Source organism: Eleutherodactylus coqui, chromosome 5, assembly GCF_035609145.1.
Source record: "Eleutherodactylus coqui strain aEleCoq1 chromosome 5, aEleCoq1.hap1, whole genome shotgun sequence".
NCBI classification, from domain to species: Eukaryota; Metazoa; Chordata; class Amphibia; order Anura; family Eleutherodactylidae; genus Eleutherodactylus; species Eleutherodactylus coqui.
The window spans coordinates 29,754,606-29,773,314 of NC_089841.1; the positions used below are offsets into that span (position 1 = coordinate 29,754,606).

The 18,709-nt window shown below is 44.1% G+C and overlaps 1 protein-coding gene across 3 annotated transcripts in view; it reads left to right on the forward strand.

The window, feature by feature from the left end:
* Positions 1-18,709, forward strand: part of LOC136629094 (zinc finger protein 84-like) — a 341,525-nt gene that overhangs the window by 267,201 nt on the left and 55,615 nt on the right. The window contains exons 2-6 of one of the 3 annotated variants that reach the window (XM_066605220.1): positions 8,091-8,274; positions 17,658-17,772; positions 17,897-18,076; positions 18,159-18,282; positions 18,365-18,429. The exons of 1 other annotated variant lie outside the window; for it this stretch is intronic. In XM_066605220.1, the coding sequence (XP_066461317.1) occupies positions 17,701-17,772; positions 17,897-18,076; positions 18,159-18,282; positions 18,365-18,429 (441 nt within the window). In that variant the 5' untranslated portion in view covers positions 8,091-8,274; positions 17,658-17,700. The remainder of the gene's footprint in view (positions 1-8,090; positions 8,275-17,657; positions 17,773-17,896; positions 18,077-18,158; positions 18,283-18,364; positions 18,430-18,709) is intronic. One more of the 3 variants, XM_066605218.1, reaches the window with a different exon arrangement.

Below are 18,709 nucleotides of genomic sequence, written 5' to 3' on the forward strand. Positions count from 1 at the left end.
TTTGTTTTCCATGCTCTGTGCATTTGTGTAAAAACATGTTAGTTTGTGATCGGTGTCTCTTACTCCTCTACTTTCCTTCTGAATTTTTCGTCTTTGTTCTTTATTTCCAATTCTAATAGCGAGGTTCTCAAATGTATTAATTAGCTATATATTTTACCCAGCCTTTCACTTCCCTTCCCATATTGTAGAGAAAGTCTATTTCTTTGTAAGGTTAAGTATCACCGCTTAAAGGGGTTGTCTCGCGGCAGCAAGTGGGGGTATACACTTCTGTATGGCCATATTAATGCACTTTGTAATGTACTTTGTTATTCACTTACCTACTCCGTTGCTGGCGTCCCCGTCTCCATGGCTCCATCTAATTTCGCTGGCTTCTTGCTTTTTTAGACGCGCTTGCGCTGTGCGGTCTTCTGCCTGGTGAATGGGGCCGCTCGTGCCGGAGAGCTGGTCACCGCGTCGTCATCGTAGCTCCGCCCCGTCACGTGTGCCGATTCCAGCCAATCAGGAGGCTGGAATTGGCAATGAAACGCACAAAGCCCATGGTGCACCATGGGAGAAGACCCGCGGTGCACCATGGGAGAAAACCGCAGTGCATCCCTGGGAAAGGACCGGCGGCCATCTTAGGGAGAAGATTTTTTAAAGTCCTTATTTCGTCGGATCGGTGAGTAGCAAGCGGCTTAAAAACCGCTTTAATTTGCTATTTTATGCCAGGGGGGTGACAGGGGGAATGGGGTAAGGTAAAATTTTGATGCTTGCCGCGAGACAACCCCTTTAACCCTTTCCAGTCCAATGTCGGGCCTGCCCCGACATCATAATTTCCCTCCACAGCTCCAATGTCGGGGCAGGCCCGACACTGCAGTGCAGGAGTGGATCTGCACCCGATAGTCAGACACATCGGGTGCAGATACACTCCTGCACTGGTCCTCATCGAGGACCCCCGAGGAGAAGGCAGAAAGGGTTTTTCACCCTTTCTGCCTTCTCCTTTACACATTACATAGCGCTTAATTAGCGCTATGTAATGCATAGATTCCGGCCGGCGATCATGTGACCGCCGGTGTTACCTGACCCCCGGCGGTCACATGAATGCCGAGTCGGGAGCCTGCACCGTGGAAGGACCTGCTTACCTGACCGGCGTCTTGTGCATTTTCCTTCTGTCTCCCGGCCCGGCGATCATGTGACCGCCAGGTGTCACCTGACCCCAGCAGTCACATGATTGCCGAGTCGGGAGGCAGAAGGAGAATATGGAAGATGCCGGACAGGTAAGCAGGTCCCTCCCTGCACCCTCCTGAACTCTGTCAGATCAGGAGGGTGCAGGGAAAATGTATTTTTTCTCACCCATTCTCCCCAGCACCAATTTACTTAGAGCTGGGGAGAATGGGTGAGAAAAAATAAATGGATTGGAAAGGGTTAAGGGTATCACATGCCAACCAAAGAGCAGGGGTCAATATGACAACATATTACCACCGTGTATGCGTCTTCTGGATTATAGAGTTTATAAATCTCAGAGCATAAGTGTTACGTGTGCTGCTGGGATCTGTTGTCCTACGTACTCCTAGCAGCACTCTCAGGGTTAATTGAGCTGGCTGGGTGTGGTACTTCCTGCTAGCCAATCTCCTGGATCTGTGCTCACATATAACCCAGCTCCTGTCAGTCTCTGGCTGGGTCCCCTAGGTTGAGTAATCATGTTGGTTCTGTGTCCTGTAACTTGTTATCAGTCATGGTCTGTCCTGTTCCCACTCGGATCTGTATTTGCAAGTAAGTCTATTGTGTGGCTCTGCTTCCCCAAGATTGTCTGGACACCTGTAGTCCTAGTCTGCAGTACATGCAGCCCCCTTTTCCTTTCCCCTGTTCAGGTGCAGCCTCCAGAAGTCTTATGTCTTACTCCGGGTGTCAGTTGGTGTAACTGGACACTCCCTTATGTCAGCTTGTGTAGCTGACTGTCCCCCCCGGTATGAGGACACATAGACTTGCGGTGAGTTCCTTCTGTGTGCATGTGATCTCTGAGTGGAGTCTGTCTTGCTGTGTGCCCTGTACTCTGTCCTGTTCCTGATGCAGCTGGCTGTGTGTCCAGTGCTCTGTTCTGTCCTGTTGCAAGCTTTGCTGAGTGATTTCTGTCTTGCTGGTTCATGTCCGTTTGTACGTTTAAATTCTGTCAGTTTTGTGTTAGCTTGCTGTGTGACCTGCTATCTGTGTCCTGTCCTGTTTCAGCTTTCTGTGTGAACTCTGTCCGGTTCTGCTGGACTCCTGGTTAGTGTAGGGACTAGCGGTATAACCAGGAGCCGTGAAGTGGCCCGCTAGCTTCCACATCTTGTACAACATGTCAACCAATACCTGGTATTTATATTCAGCTTATCTGTTTCTAGTGGTTGCATGTTGTGTGCCGTGTATCCTGTTCTGTCTTTGTCATGTGGCATGGGTATGCCTCCTGTTCTGTGGCGTGGTTCCTAGGATCAGCTAGGGCCGAGTTCCGAAGACCGCTGGGCTGCCCTTATTGGGGCAATGTTCCCCGCTTAGGTAGGGCAATGCCAACCTTCCAGTAGTACAGGGTCAGTTTGCTTGTAACCTGTGTGACCCTGGTGCCACCTGTGTGCGTCCATTACATTTCCTCTTTTTGGGTGTGATCGTGTGGGCTCCCGTTCTTTGGTTGCCCACACGATCGTAACAATAAGCTGGATAGATTTTATTGTCCAGCTATGTATGTTCAAGTAACAAAACTACAATTAGCCACTAGATGGCGTGGAGGTCCAGATGTTGCTAAGTGAAGAGAATGGTTGAGGTAGACAGTTGGCTCTCGTAAAAATTAATGCTCTGCGTCCCTCAGGAGAGTCATTTGTGAAAAGATGAGGTAAGAGAGGGAGCGCAATCCCTAGCTGCGGGAGACTAGTTAGAAAAATATCAGGGCTCTGCTCTGGTGGTACATTGTGGTTTGTGGCCAGCTGGCACATTGTGGGCTCTCTGGCAAACTGACAGCTGCTACCTCCTCAACTTCGACCTCACGCAGAATAGGCATTTTTAAGCCCTTTATTCGGGATTGGTCCCAATTAGAATATAACGCCATTAGGCGAACAGGCACACGCTCCGGTGGCGGTCGCAGGAGGTAAATAATCTGTTTACTCGTGTTGGGAATGGTAGGGATTCAGGTGCTGCTGTGCTTGGTGTAAAGAGGTGGGCAACATGCAGCGATTAGTACTCTTATAAAAGCAGCTGTTATGACAATATGGACAGATAACTGTCGGGTAATTTATGAGGTACCTGTCTCTCCCAGGTAATTTATGAGGTACCTGTCTCTCCCAGGTAATTTATGAGGTACCTGTCTCTCCCAGGTAATTTATGAGGTACCTGTCTCTCCCAGGTAATTTATGAGGTACCTGTCTCTCCCGGGTAATTTATCAGGTAACTGTCTCTCTCTCAGGTAATTTATGAGGTAACTGTCTCTCTCAGGTAATTTATGAGGTAACTGTCTCTCTCCCAGGTAATTTATGAGGTAACTGTCTCTCTCCCAGGTAATTTATGAGGTAACTGTCTCTCTGTCAGGTAATTTATGAGGTGACTGTCTCTCTCTGTCGGGTAATTTATCAGGTAACTGTCTCTCTGTCGGGTAATTTATCAGGTAACTGTCTCTGTCGGGTAATTTATCAGGTACCTGTCTCTCTCTCTGTCGGGTAATTTATGAGGTACCTGTCTCTCCCGGGTAATTTATGAGGTACCTGTCTCTCCCGGGTAATTTATGAGGTACCTGTCTCTCTCTGTCGGGTAATTTATGAGGTACCTGTCTCTCTCTGTCGGGTAATTTATGAGGTACCTGTCTCTCTCTGTCGGGTAATTTATGAGGTACCTGTCTCTCTCTGTCGGGTAATTTATGAGGTACCTGTCTCTCTCTGTCGGGTAATTTATGAGGTACCTGTCTCTCTCTGTCGGGTAATTTATGAGGTACCTGTCTCTCTCTGTCGGGTAATTTATGAGGTACCTGTCTCTCTCTGTCGGGTAATTTATGAGGTACCTGTCTCTCTCTGTCGGGTAATTTATGAGGTACCTGTCTCTCTCTGTCGGGTAATTTATGAGGTACCTGTCTCTCTCTGTCGGGTAATTTATGAGGTACCTGTCTCTCTCTGTCGGGTAATTTATGAGGTACCTGTCTCTCTCTGTCGGGTAATTTATGAGGTACCTGTCTCTCTCTGTCGGGTAATTTATGAGGTACCTGTCTCTCTCTGTCGGGTAATTTATGAGGTACCTGTCTCTCTCTGTCGGGTAATTTATGAGGTACCTGTCTCTCTCTGTCGGGTAATTTATGAGGTACCTGTCTCTCTCTGTCGGGTAATTTATGAGATACCTGTCTCTCTCTGTCGGGTAATTTATGAGGTACCTGTCTCTCTCTGTCGGGTAATTTATGAGGTACCTGTCTCTCTCTGTCGGGTAATTTATGAGGTACCTGTCTCTCTCTGTCGGGTAATTTATGAGGTACCTGTCTCTCTCTGTCGGGTAATTTATGAGGTACCTGTCTCTCTCTGTCGGGTAATTTATGAGGTACCTGTCTCTCTCTGTCGGGTAATTTATGAGGTACCTGTCTCTCTCTGTCGGGTAATTTATGAGGTACCTGTCTCTCTCTGTCGGGTAATTTATGAGGTACCTGTCTCTCTCTGTCGGGTAATTTATGAGGTACCTGTCTCTCTCTGTCGGGTAATTTATGAGGTACCTGTCTCCCCCTGTCGGGTAATTTATGAGGTGACTGTCTCCCCCTGTCGGGTAATTTATGAGGTGACTGTCTCCCCCTGTCGGGTAATTTATGAGCTGACTGTCTCCCCATCAGGTAATTTATGAGGTGACTGTGTCTGGGGTAATTTATGGGGTAACTGTCTCTTTCTCTTTTATGTGCATTTCAGGTATATGAGAAACGTACAAAAAAAAAACATGCAGAAACACGTGCATATGAAGCATATGTTTAAGATTTTAAAATCGTATGCATGATGCGTTTTAATCAGTTTTGATCGTTTTTTTTTAAATAAAATTTCATTGCAAGCTGTTTTTTTCTAATAAAGTTTTGCAGTTCAACCCTTTTTTTCCCCTTATCACAAAAAATGTATAAGGGTCATTCCGTGTCAGTTTAACCAACGCTCCCGGTCGACCATCTCAGATTTCAATGAAACTTTGCACAAAGATAGACCCTGACCCTAAACTAAGATGGCCAGAATATAAGGCTTCAAAGTGCTTTGGTTCACGAGCTACAGGTCTTAATCTAGGGGGTTGTCATGTGATTACAGCCTACAGGTCTTAATCTAGGGGGTTGTCATATGATTACAGCGCGCAACCTGAAAAAAGTGGTGATTTCAATCCATTGCCAAGCCAGTTCCAATGACTCTAGAGCAATGACACTTCACACACTAGGAGAACTTTTGGTGCTGAATCCAGCTAAGCTACTCAGACTGCCACTCTTATCATCATTCTGCCACCATTGCATGTCAAAAAAAGCCTTAGATAATCTTAGTATCCAATATGGATAGAGTGCTAAATAAGCCCAGTGATCACTGTAATATACCACAATCATTATGCAACACCCAATGATATTCTGACCATCTTAGGCCAAAGCTTGTGGCTCACCTGAACTCACCATGCAATTTTTGATCACATAAGTTTCTTGAGCACAAAAAGTTGTCTCATTCCAAAAATAATTTACCTTCTCATGATTTCTAAACTAATTATACATCCATGCAAAACTTACACTTATTTTATTATTTGAGCTCCGCGAGTGCATAGGACTTTCACTGACATTGATATTTTCCCATCTAGACGGTCTGGGAACAAAATGAAAAACATTGAATCTTGTAGAGCAAACAATTCTCTTCCAAATAGAACAAAAATGAAAAAAAAAAATGGAGTACATTCCGATTTTTCACCTTTGAAAAAGGGAAAAATTTGCAAAAAAGTGTTTTTTGCCATTTTTGACTCATTGTATCTTAAGAGCTATGCATCCTTTTGGGTCCATAATGTGAATAATGAGAAACATTTCTATGGAGTACACATTGATACATTCAGAGCTGAGTTGGATTGCATTGATTAGGAGTTATTACTGCTTAAAATATGAGTTTTATTTTGCGCGATAGAATTTTTCAGCTACTTTGACATGCAATGGTGGCAGAATGATGATAAGAGTGGCAGTCTGAGGAGCTTAGCTAGATTCAGCACCAAAAGTTCTCCTAGTTTGTGAAGTTTCATTGCTCTAGAGTCATTAGAACTGGCTTGGCAATGGATTGAAATCGCCACTTTTTTCAGGTTGCGCACTGTAATCACGACAACCCCCTAGATTAAGACCTGTAGGCTGTAATCACATGACAACCCCCTAGATTAACCTGTAGCTTGTGAACCAAAGCACTTTGAAGCCTAATATTCTGGCTATCTTAGTTTAGGGTCAGGGTCTATCTTTGTGCAAAGTTTCATTGAAATCTGAGATGGTCGACCGGGAGCGTTGGTTGAACTGACACGGAATGACCCATAAGTGACATACAACCGTGCATTTTCATACATTTTACAATGACTGCAATGTTGTAAAAAACATAGAATAATATAATAAAATAATGATCTTCGTATAGCACCAACTTATTCATCAATGCATACATTTTTTTTTTGTGCAACCGAAAAGCATTGTAGGCAACGATTTTCAATCCCACAAAAAAACTGCAGAGAAACCTATGCTAGGCTAAATGTAGCTAAAGATATGTATAGTCTGACTATGTTTCAACCTTTATGGCCTACGGATCTGTGAAATACTACATTTTCATCTGGTTTATGGACAAAAAAAGTGTGAATGTATGGCAGTGTGGATGGCCTCTGACTGTCTTGTTTCAGGTGAGATGATAACGTCCCTGAGGTAAATCTCTTGGGTAGTGTGAGAAGACTAATCAACTGCACTAATGTCCAGATTGTCAAACTACTAACGACCACTTGCAAATGAGTATGTATGTGAGTGCTTCTCATGCTCCGCCCCTGGTGACATCATTGCTCTGCCCTGGTAACGCCATCAAAGGTTTTACCGCATATAAAAAAAACAACAGAGCATGACTGACAAAACAACAACATAGTTAGGGCTATTGGAAGAAAAGGACAAAAATAACACAATAGGAATACTACAAAGCTGTTATTATCTCAGACACAACTCAGCAGGCTTGACAGAAGACACCAACCTACTCCCACCATAGAGATACGATGGGCTGAAGGACCTGTGGTGACGTCACTGCTGTGGGAGGAGCCATTTTGCAGTTTGGTAGAAAGTACTGTATGTAGGTTCTTCTCCTGCTCTGCCACCTGGTGCAGCCATCGCAGGTCCTACAGGATGCTGTTATCGGACCACACCGGTTCCGATCTGATGACCTTGTTGCGAGGTGCCAAATTTGTAGATATTGAAGCCCATGGTGAGAAGATTTTGCTAGCAATTATCTATCAATAGCATGAAATTACTCCATGTTATGTTAAGATGCTTTTCCAATGAGAACTCAATGAATTCTGTTTAATTAAGAACATTGCCAACTCTTATACACCAAGGAAGAAGGGGTTATCATACAGAGGTTACTTGTTACATAGCTTATTGATCATAAGGCTTATTGACATCTACAGGTCTACAAAAAGAAACAAGTCCCAGAAAGGTATGTAGTTAGGGACAGATGTGGGTACCTTAATGTCCATAATGGCAGATTTATGGTCCTGGGTGAGATGACGAGCTCCTGCTGTGAGACCATGTCCAAGAAAAGTCACAGATGAACAACAGAACTGGAGCTTTTCTTTGACGTCTAAGGGCGAGCACCCACTGGCGTTTGCGTTCTCCGCGGGGAAAAAACGCAGCGTTTTCGCCGCGTTTCTCGCGTTTTTTCCGCGCGTTTTTCGCGGCGTTTTCCGTTAATTTCCATTGACATTCATGGGTGCATTAGGAGAAAAATAGGGACACATATGCAACTGACAGTTCCTATGTTAAAAACGCAAACGCAACGCAAAAAAAACGCCAGTGGACAGGAACACATGTTATCTCTATGCCTGTGCAGGAAAAACGCAAAACGCAGGTAAAAAAACGCCAGTGGGTGCTCGCCCTTACATCTGTTCTTTTCCAGGAATTGAAGAAGAGAAATTGAAGCTTCTACGCATGTGGCTTTGTCTGGAGCACAGAGCAAAAAGTCATCAATGTATCGTAACAAAATAGCCTGTGATTCAGGTTGCCAGCCTTCCAACACTTGACCCATGAGCTGGGAGAACACCGAGGGTGGATTCTGAGTTCCATGAGGCATCACAACCCAGGTATATTGCTTGCCTATGTGTGTAAAAGCAAACAAATACCTGCTGTCTTTTATACAGAGGGAGAGAGAAATACATGGCAATGGGACTCCTGGTTTCAACCTGACCTGAACTGGTGGCACTGCTAGTCTGCCTATATTCGTTGTTCCCTCACTCCAGAGGGTGACTGGAATGTGTTGTAAGCATTTTTCCAGCTCCTCCTCTAATAACAAAGGTGTGCCTACGGCTGTAGGGATTTCTGAAGATTGACAACAAGCAGCACGTATACAGATTTCCTTTTCTGCTAACTGACCCGTGATTTTAACCGACCCATCCTCCCTAAACTCTAAGAGGTGTGGATTTTCAGCAGCAAACTGAGAGTAGTTTCACTAACCAACAATCGAGTAGTCAGAGAATAATTGGTTGTGAACTTCACTTCCATTGGCTTAGACAAAGGAGTATCTTTTGGTGTTCCATCTACTCCTACACATAACAGACTTTGTTTACTGACGTCACACTCTTTGACACATCTGCTGTGTATTACACTAGTGGCTGCTCCAGTGTCTACCAGAAAGGGGAGAGGACCTTCTAAACCTACAGTCAGAGACAATAGGTACTGGGCCCCTTCTGGATTTACTAACTTGCAAAGGGCAGACGTCATCAATGAGTACAGACACCGGATTGCCTGTTTCCTAATCGTCAGGGGAGGACGGTCCCGATTTGGACTGTCCATTCTGAGCCTTAGGAGGTGCTCTACATTATCTATGCTTGTGCCCGTTTGCCACAGTTGTAGCAAGTGATAGGTTTCCGGGATTCATGATTGCTGAGGTTTACAAGTACCATGACACAAGAGCTTAGCTCCAAACCCCGAACAACTTGGAGAAGAACCTGAGCCTCTAGAGTACACCATTCAGGATGGACGGCTTCTAGTTTGTCCTTCAGGTTCTTTGTGAGACCTCCCACACAAAGGCTTGCATAAGAAGTTGGGCATGTGCAAGGACATTAGGACTGTATCCCAAGTCCTTCCACGCTACCAGAATCCTAGCCAAAAATGTTTCTGCTGATTCTGTTTTCTCCTGCCTAACATCATGCAAGGTAATTCCTAACTCGGTCATACGCTTCGAAGCCCAGTCTTTCAGATGAAGTAGGAAAGTAGCCCCTGAACCCGATGGTGGATTAAACTCCTTAGGGTCAGGTGGTGGATTAAACTCCTCCATCATCAAGGGGAAGAAGAATGGATCAGCCTTATGTCTGTCCACTTCTTCTAGGTCTTTATAACAGCAGTCATAAACTCCTGCTAACTGTAGACAAGCTCTATAGAACCCCATGTGTTGTTTCTCAGGATCTGGCATTGTTAGTAATATTATCTTTCTCATTCTGTACTTACTGACACCATCATTTTCAATTCTTTCTTCTAACTTCCCTTTAGCAACCAGGCGGGCACATCTGTCCCAACCTTCAGCTGCCTCCAGGAGTTTAGCATCTTTAAAACTGCCTTTATACTCTATCATTGCATTTGACCACAGACAGGGACTAAGGATCCCATGTCTGGTGTCTTGTTTCATGATAGACATCAAAGTCTTACATTCTTTAGCTATTTCTTTACCTTCCATATCCCTTACTATGTTTTTGGCCATTTTCCATTCTGACTCATCCAAGGTGGCTTTTTTAGACCATCTGTTACCCATGTTTTACTAGTAATCTATATGGGATTTTTTTTCTTTTTTAACTCGTTTTATTGAACAATAGATATGTCATACAATATATAAATGAATAACTTTGCATACATCGTAGGCTCTTCAAAATCAAAGAAGAAATACACAGACACATTGTGCACAACATACATATAGATACGGTTCATTTGTCCTTGGTGTCAGTAGAAATCAGCAATTAGCACACGCTTAAGGGCTCAGTCACACGGGCGCATCGGCATCCGTACACGGGTGCCGATGCGCTCGTGTGACTGGCAGTTAGAAGACGGCCGTCTCTCTCCAGCGCTGATGAAAGAACATGTGACCGGCAATGAAGTCGGTCACATGTTCTTTCCTCCGGTGCTGCAGAGAGATGGCCGTCTTAAGATATGTACGTCTCCTTCCTGCAGTAACACAGGCGCCGATGCACCCATGTGACTAAGGCCTTAGGAAGCAGACCTAGACATAGCTCCACTTAGTAAGCTTTGGAACAGATCTTGTGTGAAGGTTGTATCTGTCGAATCACACCATCTCCCCCACACCTTATTAAGCTTCTCCGGACATTTTCTATTTTTATAAACTATCCTCTCGTACTGCAAAGTAGAGTTAACAATATTCTGCCACTTCGAGAGTGTCAGAGGGTGCCTGTCCATCCAGCGTAGAGCTATCACCTTGCAGGCGAAAAATAATACCTTGGTAAGAAATACCCCGTCGTGGAATTGCCAGTGCTCCTCATCTAGAATACCAAACAAACATATGGCCGGATCAAGTGGAACCGGTATTCCCAATAGTTGGCTGAAAAATTCTGTGACCTCACCCCAGTATGTGTGAATGTCTGGGCAGCACCATATTAAATGATTAAAGTTTGCACCTCGTGCCCGGCAGCGGTGGCATTGGTTAGTCCTATTCATTTTATGAAGCCTGATCGGTGTCGGGTAACATTGGTGGAGGATATACACTTGGGTTAATTTATTATTTGCAGCTGGTGATACCATAGTATATGAAGACATTGCAGAATCCCAGTTCTCATTAGTGACAGAGGGGATAAGCTCTTTCCATCTCTCCATCGCCGTCATTGATATATCAGAAATCTTGGAGTATAGTAAATGGGTATATAACACTGATATCAGGCCCTGGGTTCCTTGGGTACGCAGTATGCCTATCAGTGGGTATAGAGAGAAAGGTTGCCTGGGTTCTGGGAATTGTGTTGCAAGAGCATGCCTGAGTTGCAAATACCTAAAAAAGCCCGTTCTTGGAACCTGGTACAGCTGCTGCAACTGTTCAAAGGAGGCCAATACCCCGTCAATATATAGATGTTCCAGTGTAGTGATTCCCTGGTTCACCCAGAACTGTCTATCTGGCAGATTCACTAGATGTGAAAGCGCTCCATTATCCCACAGGGGGGTTTCCAAAGGGGTACTCTCCTGTTTAGTCAATAACTTGCCATACACTAACTGCAAGTTTATGAATAGGCAGCATCTGCCTAGTCAGCAGTCCTGGCTTTTCCAAAAGGATCCCTCTCCCAAAAGGAATTTGGGAGGGGGGAGTCTGACAGCCAGTGGCGAATGTATCTAACCTGTCCTGCTAAGTAATAGAGCTTAAAGTCTGGTAGTGCCATTCCCGCCATCTCCTTGGGTCGCTGCAGGGTGTCCATACGGAGCTTAGCTCTAGATTTTCCCCAGACAAAAGATACTATTAGCGACATGGTATCTACATGGGATTTTAATAACCTTTTTACTCCTTATGTGAGGAGAGGATAACCCCATCTGAGGATATTATGTCAACTATGGCAAGAGATTGTTGTCACAAGTCAGACACTTGTCCTACAGACAACATACAGTACAAGCGTTCCCACTGCATGACCCTAAAAACTCAGGCTTCACACTGCAAGAGCCACCAAACCATCAGTCCCTCGTCAGGGATCCGAAACACATTACCAGTAGATTAGGGAACTTAGATCATAGAATAGCCACACTAGGACAATTATCCAACCTATTGATTCTATTATGGCCTTCAAACACACTGGGTTACACATTCATTCAAACCTAGACAACGAGACAGCTTATTTGACAGGGTTCTTTATCATGTAAAATGGACCGAGTTTAGACCTTAAATGAACCACTCAACATAAATGAACGCACTTAATCAACTTTGAGCAGACAGAAGCACAGAGACACAATGAGGGATAAGAATAACCGTTTCTTACCAGCCGGCTTTGTCCTGATTATGGGTCTGTGCATTCTGTCTGGTCGAGACTAAGTCGGGTCAGAGGTTCTGGTCACTTGGTCCCTGTTCCAGGCGTCAGCTGTTATCAGACCACACCAGTACGGATCTGATGACCTCGTTGCCAGGTGCCAAGTTGGTAGATCTGGAAGCCCGTGATTAGAAGATTTTCCTTGCAATTATCTATCAATAGCATAAAAAACTCCATGTTATGTCAAGACACTTCTCCAATGAAAACTGACTGAATTCTGTTTAATTAAGAACATTGCCAACTTTTATACACCGAGGAAGAAGGAATTATGATACAAAGGTTACTTGTTACATAGGTTATGGTTACAAAGGTTACAAAACTTATTGATCATAAGTCTTATTGACCTCTACCAAATAGTCTCAAAGCTCTTAAGGCTCATCTAGACATGGAAATCACTGCAGTCAGGGTATTGTTATCGCATTATACACGATTTTCTGCTAGTTTTTTGTGTCTTCTAAGTTAACACAGCTCAACCTTATTTAACTTTTCTGTTGACTCCTTATCCTAAAATCCTAGTTACAGGTACTACAAAGCATAGATTTTAGCTTTCCATTTAAGGGCCAATAGTCCAATACAAGGTAAGAAACATACACTTATTGCATTCTAAAACTCAATAGTTTATATGCCATAACAATATATAAAACACAGATCCTGACCGACAGAACAACAAAGTTAGGGGTCTTGGAGGCGGGGGGGGGGGGGGGGGACAAAAACAACAAAATGAGAATACAACTAAATTGTTATTATCTCAGACATAACTCAGCGGTCCTGACAGAAGATACTGATCTACCAGCACCACAGAGATCTGGTGGGCTGAAGGACCTGTGGTGACATCACTGCTGTGGGAAAAGCCAAGCTGTGTTTGTCTTGTGTGGGAATCAAGATGGATGTAGTAGAGCTGTGTGTGTGATGTGTGGGGATCATAATTGATGTACCATGTATCACAGCTGTGTGGCACATTGCACCACCAGAAACACTGGTACTATAATTTTCTAATAATTAGTAGTCATTTAAAAAATCGTTCAAAGGAACAAAGCTGAAAGATAATCAGTTTAAATGCTGGCAAACAACAGAACAATGAGTGAGTGGCGCATTCTGTGGGACAAAATAAACTACATGAACAGGGTATTGGTTTCATGTTTTTGTACCTACTAAATACGTTGAAATCAGTAATTAGACTCCTAGCTAATTTTTTCATATAAATACATAAAGCAGAATTTATTAGTAGTTATGAAGAAACAACATGTATTGGAACTATACAGAAACCTTTGTTATCTATATATATAAAGACGAAAGCCCTCACTGACTGACTCACTGACTCACTGACTGACTGACTGACTCACTGACTCACTGACTGACTCGCCAAAAGTTCTCCAACTTCCCGATGTCGTAGAAACATGAATTTTGGCGCAAGCATAGATTATCTCCAAAATAGGAAAAGTAATTGGGTCCCGACTCGATTATTTAATTCTAGCGCAAAAGAATTAGCGTCCAAATTTTACGTACATAATCTAAATCTCTCACTTCCCAATGTCATAGAAACTTAAAATTTGGCACGGGCATGGATTATGTCATAAATAGGAAAAGTTAATGGGTCCCAACTCGATTATTCAATTCTATGCGCAAAAGAATTAGCGTCCAAATTTTACGTATGGAATCTAATTCTCTCACTTCTTGGTGTCATAGAAACTCGAAATTTGGCAGGATCATTGATTTTGTCATAAATAGGAAAAGCTAATGGGTCCCAACTCGATTATTCAATTCTATGCGCAAAAGAATTAGCGTCCAAATTTTACGTACATAATCTAAATCTCTCACTTCCCAATGTCATAGAAACTTAAAATTTGGCACGGGCATGGATTATGTCATAAATAGGAAAAGTTAATGGGTCCCAACTCGATTATTCAATTCTGTGCGCAAAAGAATTAGCGTCCAAATTTTACGTACGGAATGTAATTTTCTCACTTTCCGGTGTCATAGAAACGTAAAATTTGGCACGAGCATTGATTATGTCATAAATAGGAAAAGCTAATGGGTCCCAACTCCATTATTTAATTCTAGCGCAAAAGAATTAGGGTCGAAATTTTACGTACATAATCTAAATCTCTCACTTCCCAATGTCATAGAAACATGAAATTTGCCATAAGCATTGAATATGTCATAAATAGGAAAAGCTAATGGGTCCCAACTCGATTATTCAATTCTAGCGCAAAATAACTAGCGTCCAAATTTTACGTATGGAATCTAATTCTCTCACTTCTTGGTATCATAGAAACATGAAATTTGGAACGGGCATTGATTATGTCATAAATAGGAAAAGTTAATGGGTCCCACCTCGATTGTTCAATTCTATGCACAAAAGAATTAGCGTCCACATTTTACGTACGAAATCTAATTCTCTCACTTCCCGATGTCATAGAATCTTGAAATTTGGAACGGGCATTGATTATGTCATAAATAGGAAAAGCTAATGGGTCCCAACTCGATTATTCAATTCTAAGTGCAAAAGAATTAGTGTCCAAATTTTACATATGGAATCTAATTCTCTCACTTCCTGATGTCATTTTATATAACGGAAACGTTGCATGGTTACCTCCCAGTGGTGTTTCCTGGGTAACGCAGAGAACTATGCAAAATAGTGAACATATGTTTTTCTGGTATCTCTAAAGTAACCATGACTTCAGAAGATTTTCCGTGTGAACACCAGATAAACACCAGTACCAAATTAACTCGGGCGAAGCCGGGTATAGCAGCTAGTGTTATATATGGGGCATGATGGGTCCATGGCAAAGTGTAAACTTGTAGGATGGGTACGAAAAGAGCAGTGTGAAGTCCAAACTTCTTACCAGGAGAGGACAGCTCTGCTAGATGACTAAAGCCAGCTTCACACAAACGGATTTCTATTGCGGAATCCGTGGAGGATTTGCAGCAAATTGCATGCCTTGAGAGGTATGTACTGTCGCTTTTTCCTTCACACTCACGCAGACGAATTGCGTATTGCGTGAGCGGAGGAAAAATCACAGCAAGCTCTACCGTATTTTGCTGCGGTCTCCGCACAGATGGTGTCCATTGAAGTCTATGGAGGCTGTCCGACCCACAGCCCATACGCAATTGGCATTGAAGATGGGCCAAGGGTAGCCGTGTCATCGCCTTGAGACGTCGCGGGAAATACAGGTATATATTGAAAATTTGTACTGCACATGACCGTCTGCGAGCCTCCACGGTCATCCGCATTACAGATTTTGCAGGTACTCGGGTCGCTGGCCAGGGTCACAGTCTGATTCTGCTGCGGGATTTGACCTGGGTGTGTGCAGCAAACCTAAGAATTCTTGGGAACTTTACCAATATATGTAGTAGCAATCTTTATACTTTTCTACAACACGTTACATTTCAGATTATACAAATACAGATATTAGACAGGGACGTAACTATAGAGGGTGCAGGGGATGCGGTTGCACCCGGGCCCAGGAGCCTTGGGGGACCCATAAGGCCTCTCTTCTCCATACAGGGAGCCCAGTACTATGAATAAAGCATTATAGTTGGAGGCCCTGTTACAGGTTTTGTATTGGGGCCCAGAAGCTTCAAGTTACGTCTCTGTGCAGCATGGTTTAGGTATGGGTACGGGTACAGATAGAGGGGGGCCCAGCTCACGTTTTGCATCAGGGCCCCTGAGCCTTTAGTTACGCCCCTAATATCAGACATCACATAGTAATGAACTAATAAACTATTTACGTAAGAGGTGTGAGGGCCCTGCTCACAAGAGCTTACAATCTAAGGGCTCATGTCCACAGGCTGTTTTTTTCAGCATATTAAGCGTGCGTTGCACAGCTGCGTGAGAACACGGGGAATAGAGTCAATGAATGTCAATGGACTTTCATTAATCCATGCACATGTGCATGTAAACTGCGTGTAGATACCCATGCGAAATAGATCGCAGTATGCTCTATTTCTCTGCATATGACGCAGTGTGAGACCTTTATATTTGCATAGACAACATATACAACACTGTACATATGCAATACATTGCGTATAGATGGTGCTTTCATACACAACCCCACAATAAAACAGACCGGGAATTTTAAAAAAAGTTACACATCGTGCGTGTGATATGTGGGCATGCGCAGCACTCTCGCAGCCATGCGTAGTCTCTGCTGGCAGACCCACTACTCACAAATACTGGTAAAATGCCTCGGGGACAAACCTGCAGCTTTTTACCAAAACGATCATGAACATAAAGCTACATGAGCCGCTATCTGTGTATATAGAAATACAGTGCATTATGGCTCACTCACATTGGCGAATGTGTCCCGCGTATTATGCGCATATTTTTCATGCGTGTTATACGCGGTGCCGAAAACCCTTTGATTTCTATTGGGTAACTCACACCTGCATTTTGTTCACGCATGTGTTAGGCCGCCTGCACACGAGCGGGTCGGATCCTGCAGCGAGAATTCTCGCCGCGGGACCCGACCCGAGAGCCTGCAGGGACGAGCGCGTACTCACCCGCGCCTGGCGGCCCCAGCTCTTTCATGTGCCGGCTGCCGCGCAGACCGGAGCCGGCGGCCGGGTGAGTGCGTGCCCCGCACAAAAATAGGACATGCCGCGGTTTGTTTGCCACGCGAGATTTCGCGCGCCCAAACCGCGGCCGTGTGCATAGGAGTGCGTATTGTAATGCACTCCTATGCAGACTTTCAGCGGCGGAAATCCCGCGGGAAATCCCGCCGCGGGATTTCCGCCCGTGTGCAGGCGGCCTTATGCACGTTTAAAAAATGCAACATGTCCTATTTTGGTGCTTATTATGCACCAATATACGTTATGGAGATTTAACATACACGGCCAATATGCATATATATGTGTATCTGCTGTGTGTACTGCATATTACACATGTGAAAAGTGTGCGGAATGCACAGCCCCCATACGTCCATGTGAGTGAGCCCTTGGAGTGCAGGGAGTATAGAGGACACTTCTGGATGGGAGGGATAATTATAGAAATGGGTAAAAGGGCAGCAGACAGATTGGGCGATGTGAAGGGCCTGCGTAGAAAGATTTTTTTTAAAGGCTCAATTAAAACTACACGTTGACAATTAAACTGATTGTGCAGGGTAGTGCAGTCCAGAGAACTGGTGAAGCATGAGAACAGTCTTCAAGAAGTGGACACAGGGTGCAGGCATCCATGTAGCGGTTGGACAGTAAATTGGGCCAGCCTGCAGCATTCATAGATTGGAGAGGAGAGAGTTAAATGAGGCAAAAAATTTCAGTATTTTTCCACCAGCCTCGGCTTTTGGTATTGGCTAGCTAACATTTAGGATGGATTTCTCAGTCCACCTTCTGGACTTTTGGTAATCATTTCCTAGTCTGTACAAAAAGAGAGAATACAACATTTACACATTAATATCTCCTGAAATGTTTCAACTCCTCTCCAGGAATTATGGTTTTACATTTCTTATCTTCTTTCCATTTAGGTCTCTACAATATCAAATAATTTTCCTCATTGTCCAATCAATAATGGAGAGGAACAAGATGGAAGAAAGAATATTAAATCTCACCTTAGAGATACTCATCCAACTTACTGGGGAGGTGAGAGATTCTGATGATGTCACATCACATTCTTATCTATAGTAATAACAGATGATGTCACTGGGGAGGTGATGGACTCTGGAAATGTCTGTAGTGATATTTATTAATGTCTCCCCATATACAGGATTTCACAGTAGTGAAGAAGACCTCTAGTGATGGCTGTCGGGCCCCTGTGTGTGATGGATGGGGAAGACCCCTGAGCCCAATCACAGGGCCCCCACCTCACCTCCTGATACATGAGGACATCAATGTACAGAAGATTCTAGAACTCACCAACAAGATGATTGAACTACTGACTGGAGAGGTGATGCTGCAGGGAATGCTGGGACATTATACAGTAACAGCACTGGAGGCTTCTGGGTAATGACTGTATATTGTGTTGTCAGGTCCCTATAAGGTGTCAGGATGTCGCTGTCTATTTCTCCATGGAGGAGTGGGAGTATTTAGAAGGACACAAGGATCTGTACAAGGAGGCCATGATGGAGACCCACCAGCTGCTCCCATCACCAGGTAATAGACAGGACTAAATACACGGGCACTTTATTATCTGTATGTAAAGAATGACTTCAGTGTCTGTCTGTGTTTCCTCCAGTTCCATCCAGTAAGAGAAGCCCACCAAAGAGATGTCCCCGTCCTCTTCTTCCACAGGACCATCAGGTAGATAGAGATGTCCCTCCTATCTGTAGAAGGCTGTGAAGCTCTTGTCTTCAGTCTTATTAGATGTCTTCTCCTTGTGTGATGAGGCTAGTGGAGATGGCAGGATTACCGCTGACCAGAGACATTACATGTTGTCTGGATCTTCTCCCAGTTTTCTGGCGGTGGAGACTGCTGGTGGGAATAAGGAGCCAACAGGTTGGATTTATATCTATCTGCTCCTTTATGTCCCCCGAGACAAACAGCAGATGTGTCTGGTAGACGCTGATCTCCTCCACTGAGA